General features: G+C 40.0%; 1 protein-coding gene across 1 annotated transcript; it reads right to left on the minus strand.

Annotated features, from left to right (window-relative positions):
- Nucleotides 1-13,412: 13,412 nt before the first annotated feature.
- Nucleotides 13,413-27,411, minus strand: CA3 (carbonic anhydrase 3). The gene is made up of 7 exons (XM_062188298.1): nucleotides 24,029-27,411; nucleotides 23,114-23,311; nucleotides 20,518-20,636; nucleotides 18,997-19,089; nucleotides 17,483-17,545; nucleotides 16,472-16,627; nucleotides 13,413-13,998 (listed from the first exon to the last, which is right to left on the minus strand). Exons 1-7 carry the CDS (start codon nucleotides 24,087-24,089, stop codon nucleotides 13,879-13,881), a joined length of 810 nt encoding a protein of 269 aa, XP_062044282.1. The 5' UTR covers nucleotides 24,090-27,411; the 3' UTR covers nucleotides 13,413-13,878.
- Nucleotides 27,412-27,997: the final 586 nt, after the last annotated feature.

Below are 27,997 nucleotides of genomic sequence, written 5' to 3' on the forward strand. Positions count from 1 at the left end.
AAAAATCGGGTCAGAGTATTTCTTGCAAAGAGGAGAGAACCTTGCCTGGTTGGCGAAGGCAATGTGCATCTGGCATAGTGGGAAATCATTCCAAATGATTCCACAGAAAGGCCAGGCAGCATTATGACTGCCGTGGGCCCTGGGCATTCTGCCTTTAGTCGTTTCTTTCTTCATAAACAGCACGTTTCCAACTGCATTAGGAAAAAGATTAATAGCTTGATGTTGTGTGTTGAAACGTTTTCTTTGACCTAAAGCCAATTTTTTCCATTCTGATTTCCAAAGAAAACCTTCTGGTGGACACCTCACAGTGCGATGGGCTGGAGGCACGGCATGCTGCTTACCTGTGCCTAAGGGATGTCAGCTTGTTTTCAGAGGGAGAGAAAATGCATTTCCTACAAGGGACTTTGCCACAAGAGAAAAAAATTAATCATACGGGCAGCAGGGGCCTCTGGACTGTAGTCCTCGTGATCTCTGAGGGTATGTTGTTAGGGGTGGAATTGGGAAGGTGGGAATCAGTTTACAGCCTTGATATCACATTACTTATATTTAACAACCCATAGCTAAATAAAAAGATGCCATGTTAGAGTAAGTGTCTGCAGTATGGGTTTGGAAATCATTATTTACTGTTTATTTCAGTCAATTCAACACAAATATGACTGACATTGAGGCTTATTTGTTCTAAGGCTCTAGAAAACTGTGTATTTCTATGTATTGGGTCTTTTGGGAGATGTCACAGGGCATTCATAGGCAAAAGAGCAGCAATGTAGTTTTAAATTTCTAGGCATTATAAAGTACACTTTCTAGCTATTTATGCCTTTGTAGCTGCATAGTCTCTCAGTTGATAGTGAAATAATTGTGATTCTTTGCATAATTTTAGAATATTACTTAATAAGGAAGGCAGGATCTTCCAAGCAAAAGTCTGCTGTTGGCTCTGGGGATATGGCGCTGATAAATGCTAAGAGTGGGGTACAAAATCTTTGAATGTCGAGTGGGCTCTGAAGCAACTGAGAAGGTAGCCAGGCGATTAGATCAGCAGGAATCCTTGTCTTTCATTTCCTCTGACCTGGATTGTGGCTTTACTGGAGGAACTAGGAGCATGTTCTGATTATTAAATAACTAAACTTCAAACACCACCAAACAGTGTTCAGTGAATGCATTCTTACTCCAGGGGATTGTTCTCTTATCTCTCTCTTCTAGAAGGTTAATTCTCAGGGGGAGCTTGCCCGACCCCAGCTCTGAGAGAGAAAGAGAGAAAGAGAGAGAATCCCTGGCTCCCCAGATGTCAGAAAGGGCTCACATTTGGGTAAATCAGAGGAGATCCAAATGTTCCCTTATCCATTTTTGTTAGTGTTACAGTGGTTGTCTTTTTTTTTTTTTCCTGGACATCTTTTTTTTGTAATAGACATGACTTTTGCCTTCATACTAATCAGTTTCAATCTATCTTGGTTCTGCTGAAGGCATTCTTAGCAGGCTGTTGGTATTCACTGACTGCAAGACACTACTCTCTTATTGGATTTTTAAAAATAATCCTTACCCTATATCTGCATTTCTCATAGAGGGAAGGATTGGCCCATTTCAGAAACTACATAGAACCTGAAGAAAGATACTTTCTCTGCCCCAAGGCAGGAGGCAGGGTGGGGTGAACTATTACAGAAAAATAAAAAATAGGGCTTTAAAAAATCCTGACATCTGTGATCCAATTATTATGATGAAATGCTTCCAACATGTTAATCCTGGTGAAAATTAAAAATATGAAGGTAAATGTAATTGCCTTCTCTAAAACAGTAAAGATTTTGTGAATACTACATTTTTTACAAAGGGAAATGTGCATGATATATTAAATGTTTAACTAAAAGCCTAATAAAAACTTGGTTTGTCTCATATTTCTAACAATTGTAGTATTAAAGATCAATTAAAACTAAGAGCTACTGGCTTTTGGAAGCTCCCTTAGCTCCTTGAATGAATTCCTTTATTCTAGTATTTGTGATACTGCATTCTGATCAGACACTGCATTGTAATCATCTGGTTGTAATCCACTGGCCCCAATAAGCTGTTGGCTGCTCATTGGTAAAGTAGAAATAATGACACCCACCTCAGGGTTGTTGTAAGAATTGACCTAGTGATACATATAAACCACCTGCCACCTGTGGGCCTTCAGTATGCGATGGCTGTTCAGTTCCTCCTACACAGTGCTAAACAGACAACAATGAAATGAGTGCAAAATTAAACACCTGGGTGAGGTGAGGTGCAAGGGGAGAATTTCTGAGGCATGCGCCTCCAGCAACATGACATGTGTTTATGTGTTTGAGCCAGGGTACCAGAAGAAGACGAAGTATTTGCACCTTGGAGATGTCCATTCTACCACATTTGCACATTTCATTTTCCTTATTAAATTGAGTCACCTGAGGTTGGGAGCTGTAGCGCGTTGTTTACCTCTGTCTCCTAGGCACCTAGCACCCTTTACCTAGCCTGAGCCCCAGGACACATGTAGTAGCTACTCTTTGGGATTATGAAGTCTTAACAATCCAAACGGAGATAACAGCAATCTCACTATACAGAAGCCAGCCATTTAATAAATGACATTGGGATGAAATCAGATGGGCTTTGAATCCAGGTGAACTCAGTAGCACCACAGCCAAATTGATTGATCTTGCTAAAGATTCAGTTTCCTCCTCTGAAAAACCAGGACAATAATAATAATACCACCTACCTCAGAGAGTGGTGATGAAGGCTAAATGATATAATGTATGTAAAGGATCTGGCATAAGGCCGGTACTCGGAGTGTAATGGATATTTGTTAGCATCATTACTGCTTCATGTTTTTTGAGAGCTCCTATCATGTGCTTACTATTTTTTAGGCACAATACGGACTCCTCATGATGAATCATCCATTCACTCTCGTAGAAAATCTTATCAAGGGCATCAGCCATACATCAGATCAGCAAGATCCTCGTCTTCACGGAGCTTACATGGAAATGGATGGAGTAGTAATAATAAATGAACAACCGAGCAACAACCAAAAATGAATTCCTGACAGTAGTAATTAGTTTGGAGAAAATAAAACAGGAAGGAAGTAGATTCTAATGAAGGGAGAAATGCTGCTTTAGATGCCAGGGTTTTGGGGTCCACTGAAGGATTGCCATTTGAGGAACCAGAAGGGCAGAGGAAACAGCAAATGTAAAAACCTGAGCAAGGACCTTTCTAAATCAGCAAATCTTGTGGCTGGAGCATTGTGAGAGAGGAAGAGAAGACAAGTTGCGAAGTCAGAGGCAGGCAGGGAAGGATTTTATAATTGTACAAGGATGCCAGTGGGAGGTTGCAAAGGAAATAACACAAATTGCAACAATACAGTACCTCAGAATTAACAGAAGTGTAGAGGTTTTCTGATCTATTTTATAGGTGAGGAAACTGGTTCAAGTGTCATACTGTGCCCTACTTCCTTGCTTTTATACATCTACTAAGGCCACTTAGAAAAACATCTGGGGCTTGCATTGTGGTGTAGCAGGTTAAGCTACCACCTGCAATGCCAGCATCCTATATGGTCACCAGTTTGAGTCCCAGATGTTCCTTTTCCATTCCTGCTCCCTGCTAATGCACCTGGGAAAGCAGTGGAAGGCGGCCCAGAAGAAGCTCCTGGCTCCTGGCTCCTGGCTTTGGCCTGGCCCAGGCCTGGCTGTTGTGGCCATTTGAGGAGTGAACAAGTAGATGGAAGATCTCTCTCTGACTCTGTATTCTCCTCTCTCTCTGTAACTCTGCCTTTCAAATAAATAAGTAAATCTTAAAAAAAAAAAAATTCATACTCCTTCTGACACATAAAGCCATTTAATCCTGGCTCTGGTTTCCCTTTCGGCCTCTGCATATGTTGACATTATTCTATGGTATGATAGGGGACAGTATCATAGAATAGCCAAGAGCCCACGTTTTGTGAGTTTCAAATGGATTGTAGGATTTATCTACTGCATAAGTTTGGATGATTTCTTTCACTTCCCCAAGCCTCAGTTTGTAACAGGGGTACCCAGGGCTGGAGAGTGTTCAATGAAATAGCGAAGTTGTGTGAGTTACCCATGTGTCAGCACAATGTCTGGCATGTCGTTACCTGTTGTCGTAGGAGTATTGTCATTTCAGTAGCGAGACACAGGATTGTCAATGGGAACCAACTTTGTAATAACACAGATCAGAGTTCATAGTCTGGTTCCAGCACTTACTTGCTGCCTCACCTTGAGCAAGCTCAGTTATCCCTCTGAACTTCACTTACTCTAGCTGCAAATTGGAACAGACATTCTGGCTCTCAAACATTATTCTAAGAAGGTATATCTAGAAGATGCTGGCTATATTTCTGAAACATTTTTTTTCTATATTCAATAAGTAGTATAACTGTCATTAAAATAGTTCCAAATGTAAAATGATAGATTGACGTTGGTTTCTCTAACTTGAGTGAAACAAAAATCTTCATTTATTTCATTATTTTTTAAGTTCTTATTCTATAAAATAATTAGCACTTACTGAATACTGATTATGCATCAATACAGTTTGGAACGTGTCGCATAACTCCACTTTACAGCCAGAGACACTGAGGCATAGAGTAAGTGAGCCAGCTTATTCAGCTGGGAACTGATGGAGCCAGGTGTGAAGCCAGATAGTTCTACTCCAGTGTTTAAACTCTCAGTCCTCAGCTATGTGGTCTCCTGAGAACCAGCTTTGTGCTTTCAAGAACTTGAGACAGTCAGCTCATGAAGTTGCCATACTTCATTATTAAGATGGTTTATTCTAAAAAACAAAACGTAGTATCAACATGCTGGCTTTTTTTTTTTTTTTTTTTACAATTTTCTGCCACATTTCTTCTAAACTTTGGTGGCAGAAGATAAAACTAACTCTCCATCTAATAAACAGTTCAGTTTCACCTGAACTAAAAGCCTGCTTTTCAGGCTTTTAAAAGTGCGGTTCCTCAATGGTGTTGTTCTTTCATGATACCTAGTAACATTTAACTTTTTTGCACCTATAAAAAAACTACTTAGTTTTGAAAAGTAGTCAATGGACTCAAACACTGTTACCAAGTTCCAATTTCAACCACAACTGAAATGTATTAAGTGGAACAATTACATTGAAATATGCAAATCACACACAAAATATTGTGTGTGCCCGGAAAACTGCTACGTGTGGCACTATGAAATACCCATTCTTTGTAACAGTAAAAGCCCACCTCGCCTTAGAGCATTGCTTCCTAGCTAGGGTCAGTTTTGCCCCACAGGGCGATTGACAAAGTGTGGGGACAGTTTTGCTTTTCACTGGGAGTAAGGGTATTACTGGCATTTAGTGAGTATGTGGCAGGAATATTGCTCAACATCCTACAATGCTTAGCACAGTCCCTCACAAAAAAAATCAGCCCAAGATGTGAATAGTGCCAGGAGTGTGAAACCCCACCTTAAGAGTATTTATAAGGCAATGTGTTTGAAAAGTTCAGAAAAAGCTTATATATAAGAGGTCTTCAAATAACTTGTGAAAATGGATATTATGGCAAAAAGCATGAACTTCAAAAATTTTTTAACCAAAATAAGCCTATATTTTGACTCCATTTTTCTACAAGACTTTTGAGTTACCCTTGTGTGTGTATAGCTAGCAAAATGAAAATTCTAGGATAGTGTTGCCTGTAATATTCTCTCACTCTTTTGTATATTAGATTGGGTAGGAAAAAATGAAACCCTGCATTTGTACCTTAAGCTCACTGTCTGTTCACTCAGCTTCGACACACTTCCAGAGATGACTTTTCTACCGGGGCATAATAGCTTGATTGTGTTAACATTAGCTTTATCACAGGCTTAAACTTCTCTTTTGCTTAGAAGTCATCTCTTCATATAGGTTCTGACTTTGTTTGAGTAACATGAACAACTTCAAATTCTACTTGCAAGGGGATCGGCAGGCATTATAAGTACGTGTTTCCTCCTGGTCAAGCAGGAGTTCAGATTCCCAGTGTCCGGAACAAGCTCCTCTTGGCTGGTTAGCTCCCCAAATGCCTGACAGCCAGGAACTTTCAAACCAGAGCCCCCACACAGGTGGCAAAGACCCAGCTACATCACCTGCTACTTTCCAGGGTACACACTAGCAGGAATCTGGAATCAGGAGTAGAGCCAAGCCCCAAATCCAGGCATCCCAATATGGGATCTGGGTATCCCAACTGTTGTCTTAACTACTGTGTCAAATGGCTACCCTGACTGGAGGATAACATACAACAGAATGAAAAAATGAATGTCATTTTAATATTTTAATGTATAGAAGGAAGAGTATAATAAGTGTCCCTTCTCTCCACCTACCTATGATACATGATTAATTGCTTTTTCTTTCCTCTTCTATTTTTTTTCATCATTGACCAAAACTGAAAAAGTTAAAACCAATTCAAAAAAAAAAAATCACCCAGCCGAAAGTCAGTCAGAATTGTGTGCTTCACCTCTTACTTTTGAGGGCAGGCTTCCCTGGGCACTATTTTGCTAAGATCAATGGGAGAATCATTGTCTTCTACTTAACCCTCAAGTAGTTGGCACTCGGTGAGACAGTGAAATAGGCAGTGGAAAGGCATGGTCAGAACCCAGCCGACTGGTTGACAAGAGACTCTATAACTTGACCTCAATACCATACAACTTCACACAAGCTGTCTGTATCCATTCAGGGCTACACAGCATCAGTCATTCCATGGCAGAAGGAAACTGTGAGACATCTATTTTTAGTTAATTTTTCACCCTCTGAAAATTTCTTCATTGCTTAGATATTATAATATGTACAATGATGCAACATTATATGTATATAATTTTTTAAAATTCTCTATTGAGGGATGGTGGTCAAGAATTGTGCTCCACAGCCTGCATTATACAAAAAGAATCAGGATCCCATTGCTGACCCTGTGGCACAGTGGCTCAGGGACCTGGAGCTGTGTTTTGAGTTCTCCTGTACCATTGGTTCTGCTATCTGCACCTTCTTGCAAGCCATGCTAATATCACTATTGCACATGTATCTTGCGTGCAATGGGTTGAACACGTGTTCATGCCAGATAAGCCCTTCCCATTGGCAGCCACAGCCATCTTCAGTAGAATTTCTCTTGGGTAGTATTTGGAGGTTACACTTTTCTGTTTTTTTTTTCTTCTTCTTGATACTGCTACATAGTTCCTTGACCTTTTTCATTTCTTACATACTTGATACATAAACACTTTCAAAAAGCATAAAATCCTTTCACAAAGAGGGTTTTTAAAGTGAATATACTATAAGAGTTACGTATATCAAATATTGAATGAATTCGTTCAGCTAACAGCACTATCCTCCAGTTGTAAAATTTCTTCCTTGTGCTTTAAGGTTTTTTCATCGTTCCTCTGGAACTCTCCCCCCTCTGGAGATCTAATCAATGTTTCATATCAATTAAGATCCTAAGGACAAGAGATTTAGTACACCCTGCAATCTTGACAACAGGCCTTTTGTTAGAGAAAACAAAATAAGAGGAAGACATTAGACCTTCTCTGATGAAATGTCACTAAACATTCCATTAAATGAAAACAGTTTATAGCGGACAGCCAGAGACTTACATATCACAATATGAGTTTATTCACAAAGTAGCCCCCTCATTCTCTAACCACCACTTCCAAAATAGACCCTGACTTCTAGTCATTCATAGTCAATGGTAAGGTTTTTTTTCCCAAAAAATTCTCAACCATATTACAAAGTAGGTTCTAGGTTGTAATTACAAGTACCTGAATATATGAGACTTGATTCAAAAGGTTTATGAAATTATATATTAAGAAAAAACTATGCAAGAGTTTCAATGTTTACTGCATTTTCAAAAAGATGATAGTTTGCTCATCTCTGATCATGAAACAAGCATTTGAGTCAGAAAGAAGTGCATGGATTATACACTTGGAATTGCTATAAACATCTTTACACAGAACTAAATGAAATGGGGAGCTAACACCCTAACAAGAAATTCAAGCCAAACTTACAGAAAAGAAAGTGGGAAAACTCAAGCATAAGCATGACTCATGCCAATTAGTATCACTGGAGTCTAATGTCCAGGCTCTTTGCCAACCTTCCTCTTCAACTTGAGAATTAGACGCATGGGTGCAAAAAGAGATAAATATCCGGGTAAAGAATCCTCTTTAATATCTCCTGAAACATGTCCCTTCTGTACTAAGTTAGTTTTTAAAATTCTAAATTTGCAAGTGCTAAGTTTCAGGTAGACAACAAGCTGCATCTCTTCTTCTATTCATAATAGCTTTACAGAGAAACCTGGTTGCGGTAATATCTGTGCATTCCTCCTAGAACTCTGTGAGACGCTGATCTCTTCCTAGGATGTGGCAGGAGCTTCCAGAAGCACATGCACCAAGGCTGTCATTCTGTATTTTAGGCAGGAGTCTCATTGTATCATACTCCTGCCTGCCATCCACCCCTCCACCCTTCTATCCTTCCATTCGTATATTCAATAAATGTTTTTGAGATTTCACTAGGATCTGGGTTAGGTACTCAGGCTCCAGCGGTATATCAAGACAAAGTCCTTACCTTCATAAAACCTCCTTATCTCCACTACCCCCCCCCACACACATACAAATTAGCTTACATTACAGGTAGAATTTTAAAGTATTACAGTTATTCCTATACTAGTTCCCATGGCAAGAATCTGTGCCAGTTAACTAGTCACTGAACTGCAGCTCTCTTAATTCTCAATTCTTCCTTTCACAAGGACCAGCCCTTACACTGGCTATACTTGGATAAAGCAATCCCCCTCTTTGGGGTCCTGATCCATCTAGGTGGCCTTTGTGACTGCCTTGGGCTGCACGTAAACTGTTCACACAGAGGAGAAGTGTGAATTCTATGAGCCCAGTATTTTCAAACATTTCCATTTGTATTATACTTCCATGGGACTCAAGTTGCCCTTCAGGGAATGACTTCCCTTGAACAAACTTGTTTGGATCTATCCAAATTTCAAACTAGTTGACAGAGCATTACAGAAATTTATGGACATGTTGGAGCAGAGAACATGTACATTTAATGGCAAAAATATTTTTCTGAGGTTCTGGGCTCCTCTACCTGGGAATGATTTTTAATACAAGAGAGAATGTGATGCCCTGTTTACTGCAGAGTCAATTCTCACCTGGCTAAAATTAGCTTTTAAATCACTGGGTTTTATGCCGCTGCAGTGCGCTTGGTCCCCTGTGGCTGCACAGTTCGTTAGACTCGCTCTTACTCCTGTTGATTATCTGTGATTTTCTACCTGGTCAGGTTGTCAGATTCCTGCACCTGCGGAACATCTTCACATCTAAATTAGTTCATTAGCACTCTAGTCAACCGCTTGGTCCTGGATTGCATACCTCAATTGTTTTATCTCAGTTAGTTCAACTGGAGTTGAACCAGCCCCCAAAGTATAGACTCTACTCCCTGGTGTGACTTGTTCATCTCATCCAGGACTCTGATTTTGTGACATGCCCAGACTCATATAAAATCAATTTCATGGCAGTAGACTTTCTATACTGACTGTAAGACAGATTTTCCACTTCAGGCAGTACTCCTTGGAACTATGACTTGAAAAAAGCAAGACATTATTGAACAAAAGAATGCTATGATTCTCTCTTTGGTGTATTTGATGGATTTTTTAAAATATATATAATTAAACACCTCCTCAGGTAAAGTGTGGAATTGTTGGAACAGAGGATTCCTCAAGAAAAATTCTCTGGTCCTCCTCCAAAAAGCCTCTTCTAACAACCAGCTGATGTGTAATGTGGGCACAGCTTCCTTTTCCTGTGGGACAACAGTTGTTTTCAAAATACCATTTCCCCACAATTAGAAACAGAAGGGAGCCCATGATAGTAACTCTTCTAATGTCACCTGAATTAACAATATGTGGGTTTGTGATTGCTAATGGATACATTTAAAAAAAGAAACATGATTTTAGGCATTGAATAAACCATTAACACTTCTTTGGTTACAGAAAAGTTAATTTATAAAATATAACAGCTAGGTTGGTACTGTGTTGCAGCAGGTTAAAGCCATGGCATGAATTGTCGGCATCCCATATGAGTGCTGGTTTAAGTCCCAGATGCTCCACTTCCAATCCAGCTTCCTGCTAATGTACCTGGGAAAGCAGCAGAGGGTGACCCAGGTTCTTGGGCCCCCGAACTCATGTGGGAAGCCTGGAAGAAGCTCCTGGCTCCTGGCTTCAGATTGGCTATACTCCAGCCATGGCAGCCATCTGGGAAGTGAACCAGCAGATGGAAGAACTCTCTCTCTCTCTCTCTCTCTCTCTAGCTCTCGCTCTCGCTCTCACTCTCGCTCTTTCCCCCACCCCCTCTCTCTGTAACTCTGGCTTTCAAATAAATTAAATAAATATTTTTAAAAATAACAATTAGTTCCTATTAAGAGTTATGTCAAAATGACTATTCTAGAGGTTTCCATGCATTAACTCTCTTGGCAGGTGCTGTTATCATCCTATTTTCAGAAGAGGAACAGAGGTCTCATATCCAGCAAGTGTTATGTAACTGGATCCTGCTCCTCTTGGAATCTTCACCATGTTTGTTTCTCATTTATTCATTTATTTTTCAGTTGAATAACCACTATCCTTTTATCCCTCAGACTTGATTTGTGGCTATTAAGATTTCCATGAATATATAAGAATACATTGCCATCTTTTCTTTTGAAGAAAAACAGTAACGATCAATTATAAAAATTTAAGAAAAAATATTATTTCAGCTCAAATTTTTTTTTAAAAAAATCTCATTGCTCTGCAATTAACATGAATTAAAAAAGCAGCAGAACTTAATTTCATTCTTGTAATTATTTTGCTGCCACCTAGTGACTTATATGAAGTTTTAAAATATTTTTCTGCCATCTAGTGGCTTAAATGAAAAGAACATGCAAACAGTTTTGCCTTGTTACTTGTATTTTAATACTGTCTTTAAGTTACTACCTTATGGGTAATTTTTAAAAATCATTAAACTTACAAGCATTAGATTTGAAATTGAAAAATATGATATTCACAGTTATAACTATTCTTATCTCTTCTCACTCTTTCTCTACAGAAGTAATATATTTTACTCATGTCCAGAGTTCCTCTTTAATATCAAATAAGAGGGCATTAGAAGAAATCAGAATATAGTCAATTTTTATATGTGTACTCCTTATGTAGTTTTTGAATATATGTTTCTTTTAGATCAATTTTTGTGCCAATTCTTATTGACTGACATACTAATTTTTCACATGTATCCAAGTTTTTTTAGAGTTGACTCATTTCAACCGCATTTACTTAATTGCATAAATGATTACAGTCAAACACTGAAAGCTGAAGTTTTGTACAATACTTCCCATTCATCTATCTGGTACATTTTAAAGAATTTTGGATCAATGACCTTGAAGAATTAGTTGCCATTTTATAAATATATCTCCTGTTTTCCCATTAAAAGGGTAGGGAACTGTACCTTCAAAGCCTAGTAATATTACATTTCAATAAATTTATGTTGATGCTACCCATTCATAGACTTTTAAGGATATGATCATCTGAGTATTAGAAAACAGTTCAAATTGGCTTCTGCACTGTTTTGAAATTCTAAGATAGCTGCAGCAGCTATACCCTGATGGACAAAGCTTGGTTGATGCTTAAACTTTTGCAATATGGCATCTCACAGCCATGCCCCTTTTTAGGCTATGTTTGCCTGGGGTGCCGTTGTTTAGAGACCTGCGCTTGATCAGAATAATGACCCTCAACACTAAACATGAGTATGGATATTTACTGTAAAGCAGCACTTTGGGGACAGGGAAATGTTAGGAGGAAGCTTTTAGTTAGGTATCATTGTAAGCTCCAGGTGGGGGAAATATGTTCTGGAAAGCTCTCATCTGAAGCTAATAAAATAATATTCCAAAGAGCTCTAAAACTAAGATGAGCAGCAATAACAACAAGATCAGCCATGCTATGTGTTATTCAAGAAGATGAGTATTTTTCCTGGATTCATCTATGGCCATGACATCATTTATTTAGCAAATATTGATTGATTGCTTGTTACATGCTAGACTCAGTAATAGGGAGTAAGGTGAATGTCAGCGTGTAAGATCCATATCCACCCCTTCCTGTGTGCAATTTTGGGAGACAGCTTTTTCTGATCAGGTGTTTTCCCTCAAGAGCTCAAGCCTTGTCCAGCCTGTGTATTGGAAGGACCATGCACAGCTGGTACTGGGTTAAATGCTCCTCCTACACACAGAATGAACATTGGATATGTTTTTACAGTGCTCTAAGCATTACTAAGTACCCTGAGAGAGTCAACTGGCGTATTACCACTAATGATCAAAGTTCCATGCCTACTAATTTCAAGGGATTTAATTAACACATCCACTTCGCACTGACCAACCTGGTTTTACTTCACCCAAGTGGTAATCTATTAAATAACTTTAGCCCCACAGGAGTCCATTATGTGACTTGACTTCCGGCATCTCAGGACACTCCTGACCCAGTACCGTTTTCATTCCTTTGAGACTGTGACCTTAATGTTGCCATTCTCTTAAGTAAGTAAGCATGTTGACCAATGAAGTGATGAAAGGTATATCAAAGCCACTAGCTGCAAAATTAGATTTTACAGATAAAGACATTAAATGTCTTAAAGGTCTAAATACAGCATAGATGGGCTTTTACAGTATTAGGCTAATGTTACCCCCATTTCATTTGCATGCTTATGGATACAAAAGTTTATAGTCTGACTTGATTCTGTATCCCTAAGTAGGACCCATGGCAGTAGTTTGAACTTCAGTTTGAACCTTAAGCCAACTTTGAGGCCTCTGGAAACTAATTCATACTCTCAGATGTGTAATCACACATCCCTCTTCTTATCTGCAGTTCCATCAGAAGCCCTCACTAATTGCCTGAGTTCCTTCTTAGAGAATGTGGCATACAACCTCAGAACCTGAGTCCCATACTGCTACCCTTCAGTTATCAAACTAACTTGAAAAACTCTCTGTTCTTAGTTCTACTTCATTTTTGTCATTTATGATGCTTTATCATGAGAAAACACAGTACCCAACTTTTTGCTTTCACGTCTTTATTGTTTTGGAATCAGTACAACTGCTTTTACTTCAAGTGCCATCATTCACTCCATCATGTATTAGGAATCAATGATTCCAGCCTTGAACTGAAAATACATCAGAGGCAGTCTTTATTTTAACAGGCATGCAAAGATAAAAGTAGTGAAATAAAAAAAAATGGCCCTCCTTCAGGTCAAGAAAATTACTAAGATAGAGTCAACCAACTTTATGAAGAAGAAATTAAAATTTGGGATCAAAATTTATAAAACTTTTTGTCTTTCACTTTCACTGATAATCAAAGCCAGATAACCTTAATTGCAGCTAAATTTTTAATAGATTATAGGCCTTGTGCTGTTTAAGAGGTAAAACACATCATCATCTCAATGTTTAGTGTTCATAGCCATTTTAACTTCTGGCTTATGTTTAATTGTTATATAATCTTCATACTTATCTACTCCCATATATAGAATTAATCATCGTTGCTTCAAGATTTATAACTTTTAATATGAACATAGGAAAACTGAAGATCTGTGAAAATTAAGATAACCAAAAAATGGTGTCCAATAGCCTTTTTTTCTTATTTTTATTCTTCCATGTTTCTTCTTCTCTAAAACCTTACTAGAAATAGTATTTTTATAGGAAAGGTGATATTACAAAGGTCAAGTGTGAAACTTGTGCATTCACATCAGAGTTTATCAAAAGCAACTTTGGTATCTTGAAATCTCCCACACTGCTTGCTCAGTGGAGAGACATCCAATATGCTTGGAGGAAGGAGCACCAGGAGACAAGGAGCCATGCTCGCCAACAGTAGGTTTCCTTTCCTGAAGAGGGCAAGATCCCGAGGCCTCATTTGAAGGAGGCTCTCACCACCCTGCCTTTGATGGGCTGTGGAGGACGCCAGTTCCTCACCATGGGCACTGGGGGCTCGTTCTCAGCACTGGAGAAGAGGCTCCGCAGCTTGGCAATCTGCAGAGGGCAGGCACAGACTGTTACAAGACACTCACACTTCACGGACACATGCTACAACAGTGTTGGAAGCACTAGCTTCCTCAGCAAGACAAGCAGACCACAAAACCTGCCTCAGTGTTCATTCCACAGCTATTTCCATTCCTGTAAAATGTATAGCCTGAGGACTATACATTTTTTTTTAATTTATAAAAGCACTTTGTTTTATTTTATACAGGATCACCATACTCTCTAGTCAAAATCTTTTGCTCCTGAATTTTTAAACAATTCAACTCAAGGGGTCAATGTGAAGTCTACACTTTCTTTTAAAGATTTTATTTATTTATTTATTTGAAAGACAGAGAGAGAGAGAGAGAGAGAGAGGGAGAGAGAGGTCAATCTTCCATCCATTGGTTCACTTCCCAAATAACTACAATGGCCAAGGCTGGGCCAGGTTGAAGCTGGGACCCAGGAGCTTCATCCAGGTCTCCCACATAGGTGCAGGGGCAATCCCAGGCTCATTTGCAGAGAGCTGGATTGGAAGTGGAACATCCAGGACTCAAACCAGTGTCCAAATGGGATGCTGGTGATGCAGATGTTGGCTTAACACACTGCGCCACAGTGCTGGCCCCAAAGTCTACAGTTTTATTGAAGGGGATGAAAATATTAATACTTCAGTGCAAGTAAGAATAAGCTGGGGCAGGTGCATGGGGTACTGGCTAAGATGCCACTTGGGACTGTGACATTCCATACTGGAGTTCATGTCCTGTCTCTATTTCTGATTTCAGCTTATGCTAATGCACATGCTGGAGGCACCAATGCTGGCTACAGCCGTTAGATCTCTGCCACTAACACAGAACATTGAGTTCCTGTCTCTTTATTTAAGCTTGACACAGTCCTAACTGTTGTGGATATGGTAAATGAACCACTTCACTCTCTCTGCATCCCCTCCCTCCCTCCTTTCCTCCTTCCCTCCCTTCTCCATCTCTCTGCCTTAGAAATAAGTCAAATAATTAAATTTTAAAATGCAAAAGAATAAGCTTAGTAGGTCTTCATTTTATAAGCATAAAGAAATCAGTCATCCTATATTTAAAATATTAAGCTGATTTTTAATGGATAAGAAAATAGGAAGTTTTCACAAATAACACTATATTTCTGTATAGATTTTTATTTTTAATTATTCTCCTTAGGAAAATCTCATTCTTCTTTCAAAATAGTTTATACCAATGAACAAAATCATTAGACCTGACATTTTAATAAAAATAGCATCTATACTTGTATCCTCAATTGGTAGATGCATTAAAGCTGCCACCTTGGGCCTGCACTGTGGCATAGCTCATAAAGCCGCCTCCTGCAACGCCGGCATCCCATTTGGGTGCCGGTTCAAGTCCCGGCTGCTCCACTTCCAATCCAACTTTCTGCTATAGCCTGGGAAAGCAGTAGAAGGTGGTCCATGCACCTGGGCCTCTGTACCCACGTAGGAGACCCAGAGGAGACTCTTGGCTGCTGGCTTGGGATCAGCACAGCTTCAGCAGTTGCGGCCAATTGGGGAGTGAACCAGCAGATGGAAGTCCTTTCTCTCTCTGCCTCTCCTTCTCTCTGTGTGTAACTCTGACTTTCAGACAAATAACTAAATCTTAAAAAAAAATAAAGCTTCCACCTTAAGCAAGGCAGGTATATTAGCAAACAGATTTCATTATTAGAATAGACATGTTCTATCCTGTGAGTGCCTGTGCTGTTGACTCACTTTAATCTGTTCTCCATGTTTCCACCACTTATATTTTCCTAAACAGTTTTCCTTGAAAGTCCCTTTAATAAAGGTTGCAAAGACACTCCTTAGACAAACAATAAGAAAGGAGGTCTAAGAAGAGAGGCCAAAAAGTACTGCAAGCACTCACACCAGAGCTGGGATTAGGTTCTTGCCCTTGGCTGTGAGGTCATAGGCAAAGTATTTCACCTGCTGAGCTACAAGGTATCTATCTGCAAAACTGGAGGAACAACAGGCACCACACAAATACCTTAAATCCCTTCCATTAGAACCCTTCTCCTTTCAAGCCTCTATATACCGTCTCCTCTCCCAGCCAGAACTCACTGTTTCGGTTCAAATACGTTCAAATACAAACTTTTATGTTTGAACTTTTTATATTTGCTTATATATATATATATATTTGTTTCACTTGTTTCATTTGTTTGTGTATATATTTGTTCCGCTCAGAACAATCTAAACCCTTACATGTTTATGGAGCATAATCCCAGCTAACATTCACTCTCTCAATCACCTCTAAATGATTTGCATTTGTGGTATTCTCAGGACAGCAACTTTTAGAAAGTTGAAATAGCTGATTCCAATAAACCGGAACAAACCATGAAATCTCTGGTTGTGGAGCCATCCCGCAGTCAGCTGTTGAGCTGCTGTTTGTTTTACAGTTAGCACCTATATCTTCTGTCAGCCAGCGCTCTCGGTGGCGCGTGCCGGGCGCTGGGAGCCGCTCACCTGGTCGGAGCTCACGGTGATGGGCTCTTTCAGCAGCAGCCACACAATGCACTCCTCACAGGGCGGCGTGGTGAAGGAGCCGCGGTAGGTCCAGTAGTCCCGGCAGGCAGGGAACAGGCAGGACGGGTCGAAGTGCGAGAAGGGCGCCTCCTTGCCCTGGGAGAGATCAGAGTGCAGGTGCGGTGAGCCCCACCAAGGGCCTCACAATTTTCCGTGTGAAATTAGGAAATTGGAGCTTTTTAACAAAGTATAGGCCTTTCAGAAATAAGGGGCAAAGAGGTTAAGCTGGTTTGACTTAATCTGACACAATCACTTTTATATTTTATTCCTTATTAACTGTGTGTAGAACCAAAATTCTGTCACTTTTCAAGAAAAAGGAGAAACTCATTCTGCATCTAAAATTTAACAGAACTATTTCATATAAAGTAATGTCTCATGCTTGATGGCAAAAAAAAAAAAACCCAAGCTCACATTTTTATTGAATATTATACTTGCGATATTTTTTTCTGGTGATAAAACTTAACAGTGCTTGATAAGAACAGTCCTTAAAATGTGTCTGTTAATTAGAAGAGTCTACTGTTAAGATTTTAAAGTATGTAAGTGCTACCCAGAAAGGCAACACCAGAATTGCAAACCCACCATTGCTCAAGTTTAGTACCTCTGTGGTTGTGTGTGTGCATGCATGAGACGTGTGTGTGTGTGTGTGTACTGGGGAGGAAGAAGTGGCCACTTAACATCTGACTTTCATCCACTTTGTTGAGAAAGGAATTATCCAATGGGGAATTGTGAAAATTAAATAAACAGATGTATTTGAAATTGCCATAAAAATGTAATACACACACACACACAGGTGTGTGTGTGTATATATGTATATATATATATAATACCATATATATATTATCCATCAAACTTATAAATGGATTTTAGGTGAAAGAAATTAACTTGAAAATGTAAAAAAGAGATGAATATTCACTGCTATACATGTTAGGAGGGAAAATTATTTCTTTTTACCTTTGTCTTAATTTTGTCCAATGCATCAAGGAAAATCTGGAAGTCCCCCTTCTCACGTCCTATCTGTAAGAAAATAGAAATCCAAATGTGGTATTTTCCTTTCCCTGTAATTTACATCTGCCTTAAAACTTATTTTGTTGGGATAGCATTATAGGGTAGCAGGTTATTCCTCTGCGCGTGCCATGAACATCTCATACATGTGCCTTTTCAAGATCCAGCTACTCCACTTCCAACCCAGCTCCCTGCTAATGCACCTGTAAAAGCAATAGAAATGGCCCAAGTGCTTGGGCCCCTGCTCCCACATGGGAGACCCAGACGAAGCTCTGGGCTCCTTGCCTGGCCCAGCCCCAGCTATTGTGGCCATCTGGGGAGTGAATCAGTGGGTGGAAGATTCTCTCCCCCCGCCCCGCAAGTGTGTGTATGTGTCCTCCTAACTTTGCCTTTCAAATAAAAAAATTATAAAAATGGATTTTGATATGTCTGCAATTGATGTTTATGAATCTGGCAGAATATCTTGTACTAAGCAAAAACATAAGTTTATTTCCCCCTGCCCTCAAGATTTCAGAGTCTATATTTCCTGGTCTAAACATAGTTTAGATTTCCGGATCTAAACTCCAGGCCTCTGAGTACAAAAAAACCACAAAATAACATGTTGATTTATTACTGTGTTGTCGACCTTCTCTGCAAAGTCACTCCACATTTTAAATAGAATTAGAGCTAGAATGGACTCTGTGTATCTAAAACTAAATTCATTGTCTTTCCTTTCAGACCTGCTCCACCTCCTGTTGTGCTGTGGCCAAGCATTGAAAATGACCCAATGAATTCAGAACATAGAACAAATTAGGTCATTCAAACAGAAAGAAGCCAGATTTTCACCTCTGGCTTACACTCTAGATTATGTTACCACTAAGCTCATGTGTTAATGACACTAAGTCCTCTTTAAACCAAGGCTGGCTCAACAACACACACATTCCATGTGCTATCTTAGCCTGGGATCATGTGGGTGTGGCAACTTTAAGCCAAGGGGATGTCTAGCCAGGGACTTGGCACCACTGAGGTTCTCAACATTGGCTTTTCTGGTTTCCAGTGCAATTGCAATGGAATAGTGGGAGATGACAAAAAACAAAAACAAAACAAAACAAACAAACAAAAAAAAAACATATGCCTCCGTTGCCCTGAGCACAACCATATAAGCTCCCCTGCCTCTGAAGTCTCTGTCCCCAACCTCCCCACCATCCCCTCCCCCCTCCATACATACATCCCACACTTCCAGAAAATTAAATGTGCACTGGACTCTAGCAAAAGGAACACTTTCGGAGAAAAGCAAAACATTTTGAGCTGATCTTAGCAGAAATATTTGGATTTGTTGCACAAATAATGAAAAGGATATTGAGACCGAATAGAAACCCCTCCCTCCCACTTTCAGCAAAAAGAGGGAATGAAAGTCATGCTATTCTGAGCACTGATAAGGAATTAATTTTTGAAAGAAAAAGGAGAGTCTCTTTTCACCTCACCTTCAGAAAAACGCCAACCACAGCGATTCCATCAGGTTGCTTCAGAGCTTCTCCATACGTGTTATACTTTGGATTCCAGTGAACCAGATGAAGCTACAATGGTGAAGTACAGGTTATGGGTAAATGCTGGAATAAGGATGGCAAACCAAATAATTATGCAGGCTGAAGTTGCCCAACACTCAAATAAGATGACAAAATTACAAATACCAACATGCAATATTCTGGTGACATTTTTCAAGTTCAAATAAAAAGTGTCTAACTCTATCTACCTCCTTTTATCTAGGGCTCTGGAACACAGTGGCAACCTTATCTTAATTTAGAACATGAGCACCAGCTAAGCTAATCAAGTTTCCCATACTGAGTTACAGAGTAGTTAAAAAATATTTTATTCAAAGTCAAAAGTGTGAGATAATCCTATAAACAAAGGTCAAATTGAAGGCCTTGCCCATGTCAGAAAGAAATATACTAACTTTTCCCCATTTGTGTAGAAGATGCCTAGAAGGTATTCTTAATTTCTCAATAGTTAACTTATCCTGCCACTGGTTCTTTTGATTGATTGTAGACAAATAGAATGATCACAGTAAAATACTTTGGGTTTTCTGGAATTGAATTTAACCAACAATTATGCTGCCTGATTTTTCCTCTTAGAAGAATGCCCATATGTGCCTCAGGTTTCTCTGACAGTCCCTATGCTATCCACAGCCTGCCCTTAGAAAAGAGTGAGGCAGGAAAAATGAATTGATCCTCGCTTCCAGGGGCAACTATCAACACATACAGGCTTCACTGTATAAACAAAACCTGTAAAAAGCTTGTCTTCCTCCTTTATAGTTTGATGCCCTGATTGGAGCTACAAATTATGCTTTTCTTTAATTAGTTAAATAAGACAGAGGAAAGTATTTGCTTACATTCAATTGGATGTGTATATCTATATAAATATGTGTGTCTAACACATACATATATATATATATGCACACCCTTCATTAAGATATTAGAACATAAATATTAGTCACAATTACTGAAAACTCTTTCTAGAACACTATATCCTTATGAAATGGAACTCTGGGTAAGATGATGAACTTTGGAGCTGGTCTACATAAGGTATAGCACCAAGTTTAGTACTCATTGACTGTGTGACTGTGTTATGTTCCTGTGCCTCAGTTTCCTTATCCAGAATCTACCTCAAGGTTGCTAAGATGATCAACGGAGTTAATACATGCAAGCACCAGATAAGTGTTAACTATCCTTATCATTCCAGTTCCATTTAGGGAACTGGGCTTTTTAAAAATATTATATAGCTCTCCAGTTTCTGCAGACAATATTTAAAGTCTTCAAACACAGTGCTACCTCAGCTACATCCTTGTAACCATCTACCCTAGAAAGTCGAGCAGCTTAAATACAGCTATTCTCACAAATACAGGCTTGAAGGAAAATCAGTGAAGGCTGTTTTGTTGCTGTAGTTGTTACTTCCTCAGGTTTTTTCACTGTGTGAGACCCAGAGTCCATTACAATAGTTCTCCTTACCTCCGCTGCATACTTGACTCCATCCACAGTGTGCTCAGAGCCATGATCATCTGAGGAGCCCCAGTGAAGATGAAACTGGCGAAGTCGGTAGGGTCCAGAAAGAGGACCACCTCTCAGCACTGTGATTCAAAGAAGCTTGGTCAACAGTGGATTCATGCTTCTCTTGCAAAGTCTACTTTAAACAGGTGCTCTTACACTAAAGCTTGATGGACCAAGGGGATTCAGTCGGGTGGTTGTATGTAGCCTTGTCCAAGTAAACTGAACTCCTCACAAAATGAAGTTGGGACATAAAAATGTTTTTTTTTTCTTTCTTTCTTTATTCATTTTGAGGATCAGAGAGACAAGGATAAACAGAGTCCGACAGAAGGCTCTCATCCGCTGATTCACTCCCCAGATGCCCACATGGCCAGGGCTGACCAAGGGCCAAACCAGGAGCTGGGAATGCAATTCAGGTCTCCTTTGTTGTTGGCAAGGACTCTATTACTTGAGTCACCATCACCACTGCTCCTGGGGTTTGCATTGGCAGGAAATTAGAGTTAGGAACCAGTGTTAGGAATCAAATACAGGTACTCCAGTGTGAGATTTGGGTGTCTTAATGGATGCTAAACTCATAGTCCTTTTTATGTTTTATTTCATTTAATTATTTTATTGTTTTTAGAATGTGATTTTAAAGCTTATAAAAATAAAGTTAAAATAACAGATTGTCAAAAATGATACATACACCGAAGTTTAGGTCAATAGTGTGATGCAGAGGAAGGAACTGAACAGTTGAAAGCTAGCAGATTTATGCTTCAAACAAAGCTAGTTACTTGACCTCAGGCAAGTTGCTGAACTTCTCTGAACTCATTTTTGCATCTTTAAGAAGGTGATAATAATACCAAACTTTCAGAGCTGCTGTGAAGATTAAATAAGATTAAGCACATCACTGGTGCCCACCACAGCACCCGCATAGTGATCACTGTGCAAATGTGAACTCCTTCCTCGTGTCCTGTTTTCTACTATACTTTTCTTTAAGATTAGAAGCAAGAACTTTCATACATAGTGAATTCAGCCTGTGCTTTTTCAAATTAGATTAAATGCAAGGCTCAGAAATTTCCAAAGAAATTACTCAGTGCAGACTGTTCAACTAGGTAATTCTCAGCGACATTAATTTTGGGTTGTATAAATACCTCAACTGGTCACTTAATTTGGTCTCAGCGTGAGGAGTGACTTAGAGGTACAGATACCTTCCAGAGGAGATTGGAAACTGCAGAAACCCTAAATGTAAAGCTTAGCAAAATAAATTAGATCAAAACAGAATTCAGAGAGTAGCTCTTTTAGAAAGGATTGGTCATGCTAAGTGGCAGATAGAAAGCCATAGCATAGATCTAAAACAATAATGTTAGGCCTATATGAGCTTGATCATGTAGGAATAAAGTGGTTTAACTCATCAACATTTGCCTTGTCCAATCAAAATAGTTACTATCTGTACATGAGTCCAATTTGTTAGAATGAACCACATGAAGTTGTCAATGTTCATCTACTTTTGCTTACAGAAATGTCATTTTCATGCAGTTAAAACTAAAAGATATATTTAATTTCACTGTTGTCCCTCCAAAGTTTAACTGGATTTAAATGGTGAAGGGGAAAAAAGGAAAAGACAGCAACATGAAAAAACTAATTAGAGTCAATTTCTATTATGTTACGTAGAACCTCCAAGTAAGTCAGACTTACTTTACTCTTTATTACAACACTGGAAATATTCATTTATGTACATCAATAAGAAACATTTAAATATATTAGAAATGTAGTTACAAAGACTATTTTACACCAAGCATCAAAATATTAAAGATTTCTTAGCTCATTTACAGTGCAATAAAACATTTCTAATTTACTTTCTTTTCATTTGTGATTTGCTTACTTATGTAGTTGAAGTAGTTTTGTTAACCATGCTGTATTACAGTCTCTGTTTCTCTCTCTCTCTCTCTCTCTCTCTCTCTCTCACACACACACACACACACACACGCACATACTTCAAGAAAAAAATTGTCAGATACTTCAAAAACACTCACCCAATCCCTTCATCAGGTGATCAGATGAACCCCACAGAAGCAAAAAAGCAAATTATCTTGGTTCATACAATGGCCCTATTCTCTCTCCTGGATTGGTCTCCTCGCAGAGGAGAAGAAAGTGTCTATTTTGTTTCTTTGTTGCATTTCTTGCTTTGTAGAATGTAATCTCTCCAAACTTGGGAGTTGGGGTCATGGTCAAGGAGCACAAGAACCCTCAGCTGTAAACCCTCAGAGTCTGAAGAATGCTCATTTGGATTTATTGCTATCATTGCCCCATCAAGCTCCATTTCAGGAATGCATTGCTAACTCTTAGCTGGGGCATTGTGCCATTTTGTGGCAACAAAGTGACCGAGATTGGAGGGTGAGACATTCCTTTTCAAGGCATAAGTATATTTCTTTACAGCCAAAGCAAAGTCAAACATCATCTATATTTTCAGAGTTGAAACGCTCCCTCTTCTCCCTAATTCTGTTACTGTGTCATGAATCATTTTGACAGCACAGACTTTGGGAGCATCTGTGTGCCCCCAGCTAAGTGTGGTACTTACTAGATCTGTCGTAAGTATCATCAAACACAACTCTGCAGGTTTTCCCATTGTTCAGGATGGTCTTGGCAGATCCAGGGTCATAGGACGCTGACCATGGCAGCAGGGAGGGGTCGTGCCTAATGTCCTTAGTATGTAGCTCAATGGGCGACTGGTTGTCTCCTTTCGCATTGGGGAAAAGTTCATGCCAGTGATCAGGACCTAGGAAATAAAATTCAGAGGACTTATGTTTTGGCAGAAATAGAACCCAAGGCCTCTTTCTAATTGACTAAACCATTAAAATACACAGAAAGTGAGACAGTGACTACCAAAAGGCCTTGGGTTTCAGATTAGGTAATGCAAAACACTTAATACCTGTTCATAGATTTGCGACTAGTGTACCTGGAGATTGTATTTACTGCTGTGTATTCCCTCTGCTTGCTCAGGAACACAGCCTCAAAGTCCTGTTTTTGGAATGAACTTCATCACAATTTTGCCAAGACCATCAAACAGGTCAATAAAGTCACATTGACCACATAGCCTTGGGCATCAATTTGTGGTTTTCAGTGCACACCCCCATTCCTTTTCCCATGGGTTAGGCACAGGCAGAGATTCTTGTGCCAACAGCAGGCTCAGAGAGGTTAAGTGTTTGGCTGATATCACGGAGTGAGAGACACTCAGACCTGGACCTCGTTGGAAGCAACGTGAACTTGCAGAGCTTCTGTGAGTTCCCATTTCCTGCAAGGGAAGTAACAGCTCCATACGGGGGAAGAACAAATGAGCCGAAGGCACAGAAACCAGCATCATTCCACACTTGGGGAGGGCTCAGGAGCTGCTGGTTCTCAGACACTCCTAAGCCCGCACTCAGCACTCTATCCAGAGCTGCCGGCTTTCTGAACCTGGCCCCGGCTCCTCCGCCACAGCCCTGCCTGCACTCACCGTTGTGGTCGGCGTAGCCCCACTCCTTGGACGTGGCTTTTCCTGTCACCGGACTACTCATGACTGCTCTTCCCCAGTGTCGTGCAGAGTCGCCTAGAGCTCGCGCCTTTTATATGGGTCCCCCGCACTCTGCATGGCCTTATTAGGTCAGCGAGGGTGGGGCAGGGGGCTAAATTGGACTGTGGTGGTATGGGGAAGCCAACGAATTCCAAGAGCGAGACAGCTGTCGGGGTGAGCGGGATGGAGGTGGCCCCAGGGGCCCGCACCCCTTGCCCGCCCTCTCCCTGGAAACCTGGCTCCGGGCCCTCCGGTCTCCCAGTCGCGACTCCGAAAACTTCAATGTTTTCTAACCGGCCGACGTGCAGAAGTGCGGTCGGCTTTCGCCTGGTCCTCGCTCCCTGCTGGTGCATTGCGGGAGTGCGGAGGGGGGCGGCATGGGGCACTGGAGCAGTGTATCCCGGTGATTCCTGCAGCCTCCCGGGAAGCCGCTTTCCTCTTAGGCTGGAGAGCTGGCCGCGCTCTTCGGACGTTTCTGCCAGTTGGTTCCGAGGCAGCTATCCGGTTACGGAGGCTGGAAGGCACACGTTTGTTTCTCCGTGTTTGCAGGCTGCTTGGAAAACCCTAGGAACAAAGAATGGAAAGAAAGAGGCTGGGAGTGCAGGCTTTCTAGCCCCGTTATCCTTAAGGAGCTTGCCCTGTCCCTGGACCTGCCTAGGACGGCCTTTGACAACCTAGCGGGTCCCCTGGGTGGGCAGGACGCCCGGGTCTGGATCTCCGGAGCGCAGCGAAGCCAGAGGTGCTTGGATTCCAGGCTCAGGCAGAATCGGAGGCTGGGACTGACTTGGCCATACCCTGTACTCCCCTACAAAAAGCAGAGAGGACCCTCAAGACTTGGAAGTCCCCACATAAAGAAGCGAAGGCTCAAAATTTATGATCTCACTCTCAAAGATATGATGAAGGGTTGGAAGAAAAGAAAGAAGGAAAGGTTTACAGAATAGCTTGTTAATTTTTCTCCCCCTGCTAAATGGTTTCAGAATCCAGTGAACTACACAAAGAGGAAGAAAACTGCAGATACAATGTATTCATGGAAGAGTCTATTTTTAAATGTCTGATGGTGGTTCACATCGGAAAAGGCAGTGAAGACGATATTAATTTCTAGGAATACCCTGTAAAATTTCTTTTAAGTCAGCAATAGTTTATTAGAAGATAATGAGGAAAATTTTAGTGCTGCCCTGAAAAATATTTCAATATACTTTTCCCGAATTACTCTGATTTTTATTGATAGTATTTTGTATCTGGGGATTACAAAAGTTGAAAAGGAAATCTCTCATCATGGCAAAGATAGCTCATCCCAAAGGCATGTGGAATGACTGACCACACTCATAACCTGGACGCCAGGGGAGTCACTCCCTGGGGTATTTTTGTGACCAGGGATTATTTGATCCACACAATAGCAGAGTGGCATCAGGAACCGAGGCAGTTCGGAAAATTCAAGCAAACGCAGCAGAACAAATGCAGACTCTGAGCTCAACTGTGTCACTGACCAGAAAGTCCACAGACTTGGGGTCATTGGGCCAGCTTTCTGCTTTACTGTGATTGGGTAGTGCTGTAGTGTGTTAATTGAGGTGTTTATTTCTTATTGCGCAAGTATTTCTATGTGTAAACCATAATCTCGTTCCAAACCATTGAGTTTTTGCAATCACTGTTTCTCTGGAGTGTGTGGTTAGACATATGGTAAAGAAAGTTCATGTTATTTTGAATTGTAGTCATACAGGTAAAGTATTTAATAACATGTATATCCGGACCAATCTAAACATGTATCATGTTACTACTGTCTATGTATACTAGTTATTTCTTTTACTTCATTTATTTGGAATGCAGAGAGATAGAGGCAGATCTCCCACCTGTTTGTTCACTCTCCAAATATCTGCAACAGCAAGGACTGGGCCAGGCCAAAACCAGGAGCTGGGAACCCAATCCTGGTTTCCCTGACAGGTGTCAGGAATCCCGCAACTTGAGCCATCACCTAGTCTTCCCAAGATGCACATTGGCAGGAAACTGGAATCAGGAGCAGAGCTAAGCTGTGAACCCAAGGACTCCATCTGAAATGACATCTTAACTGCTATGTCAGACATCCATCTCTATAGAAGGAGGATTCTGAAATGTACTGTTTGTAAATAAACAATGTGCACAATGGAACATAATTTCAAATAATCCTACAGCATGTGGAACTTACAAAGTGAAGTATTTTAATAGCTTTAGATGTTTGGCCTTAAGACAATGATAATTGGTGCTTTCATTCTACTTTTTTTCTTTTTCATTTTATTTGAAAGGCAGAGACAGAAAGGGAGAGATAATCTGTGCATTGGTCTACTCTCCAAATGCCTGAAACAGCAAGGCCTAGGCCAAGCTGAAGCCAGGAGCCTGGGACTAAGATGGAGCCTTCCATGTTGATTAGCAGGGAACCAAGCGCTTGAGCCATCATTGCTGCCTCCCAAAGTCTACATCCACAAGAAGCCAGATGGGAAGCAAAATAGCTGTGCCTCAGACCAGGCACTCTGATGTGAAATGCAGATGTCCCAAGCAGTGATTTAGTTGCTGACCCAAATGCCTGTCCCTTATTGTGTTTTCCTATAATAAGTAAATAAAAATCAAAAATTGGAATGCAATTTATGTTTGTAATTTTATCCAACAATAAAATTTTAGAAACTTTGAGTTTATCTGCAAATATAATTTTCAAGAACCTCAGCTGCATCTATGTTTTAATTGATTTAGTTCAGCACGTTTGTGTATAAATTGCTAAATTTCATTTCAACAGAGCAAAGAGACAGTTCTACACTGTGTCCACGATTTTGAAATTTCTGGACTTGGCTTTAAAAACAAAGCTGCTTGGTACACACTGAGATAAGTAATTCCAGGAAAGATAAAAGAACTAGCAATGATTAAACTACAAATAATCTCCTATCATTGAATAAAGTCTTTCTCCCAGTGCCATCATCGGAATGGTGACACATTGGGCAATTGGAAAGATTTTCCTCCAAAAAAGTTAATGTACATGTATTGAGGATGAGGCATAGGAGAGAACAAGCAAGGAGGAAAATTTGGGTAAACATAAGTTTTTGGTAGTGTTTCAACTAAGAATCACAAATGTAAAAGATCTAAGGTGCTATCATTCAAACATATTTTGCTAAGAATTTAACATTTTATTACAGGTAATATAGCTAACTCAGATCTTCTGGACATTGATACCATTTAGTATTTCTGTTGTGTTAGATTTAGAAAACAATGAGTAAGAAGTCTACTTATTCACCTCTGAGAATAAAGCAGAAATTAGGATTTGAAGTAATTGCATTGTTTTGCTTAAATATTTTACATATAATAGTGGTATATATTTTGTACTACATTTTTATTTTTATGGAATAAATCCCGGAAAAGAGACATGAAAATGGCTAATAAAAGTTAAAAATTTTAATTAATGTATGTCATTTTCATAAATAACAATGATGATGCTTTTTCCAAGGCTTGTCTAACCATATTCAATGGGAAAAGATACATACACTCCTGAATTTGTCACCAGTGGCAGGTGGGCCACAATGACCAGAATTTATATTTTGGCTACTATTCCTGGCCAGTTTGTAGAACAGACTGAGGCTTTGTCCAATTGTTGTCCCTCCCTGAAGTGTATCTGTCTGAGAATGTCACTTTTATTGCCCTATTATTTGAAATCTGCTGAAAAGTAATATCTAATGTTTGTATTTAAGATGCTGCCATGGTTTCTATGTGGTTTGTTCCCCAAAGATTCAGTGCTATTTATCCCAAATAATCCTTGTTCCTTGTTGGTTATAAGCAGTGCCTTCTGTGCATGTCACAAATCGTGGGTGCTAACCCACAGACATCCCTTGAAGGACCCATCCTGCTTGCGTGAGATAAAATTTAATATCCACAGTATTCATTCTGTCCTTCAACTGT

This window comes from Lepus europaeus, chromosome 4 (genome assembly GCF_033115175.1).
Source record: "Lepus europaeus isolate LE1 chromosome 4, mLepTim1.pri, whole genome shotgun sequence".
Classification (NCBI taxonomy): Eukaryota; Metazoa; Chordata; class Mammalia; order Lagomorpha; family Leporidae; genus Lepus; species Lepus europaeus.

What these genes read in the sequence shown, in the direction of transcription:
- CA3 (XM_062188298.1), bottom strand. Translation starts at nt 24,089, where the DNA reads ATGAGTAGTCCGGTGACAGGAAAAGCCACGTCCAAGGAGTGGGGCTAC. An exon ending in GGGCTACGCCGACCACAACG is followed by an intron (nt 23,312 to 24,028) that starts GTGAGTGCAGGC and finishes TTTATTTCCTAG; the next exon opens with GTCCTGATCACTGGCATGAA. An exon ending in GAGTCAAGTATGCAGCGGAG is followed by an intron (nt 19,090 to 20,517) that starts GTAAGGAGAACT and finishes TCACCATTGTAG; the next exon opens with CTTCATCTGGTTCACTGGAA.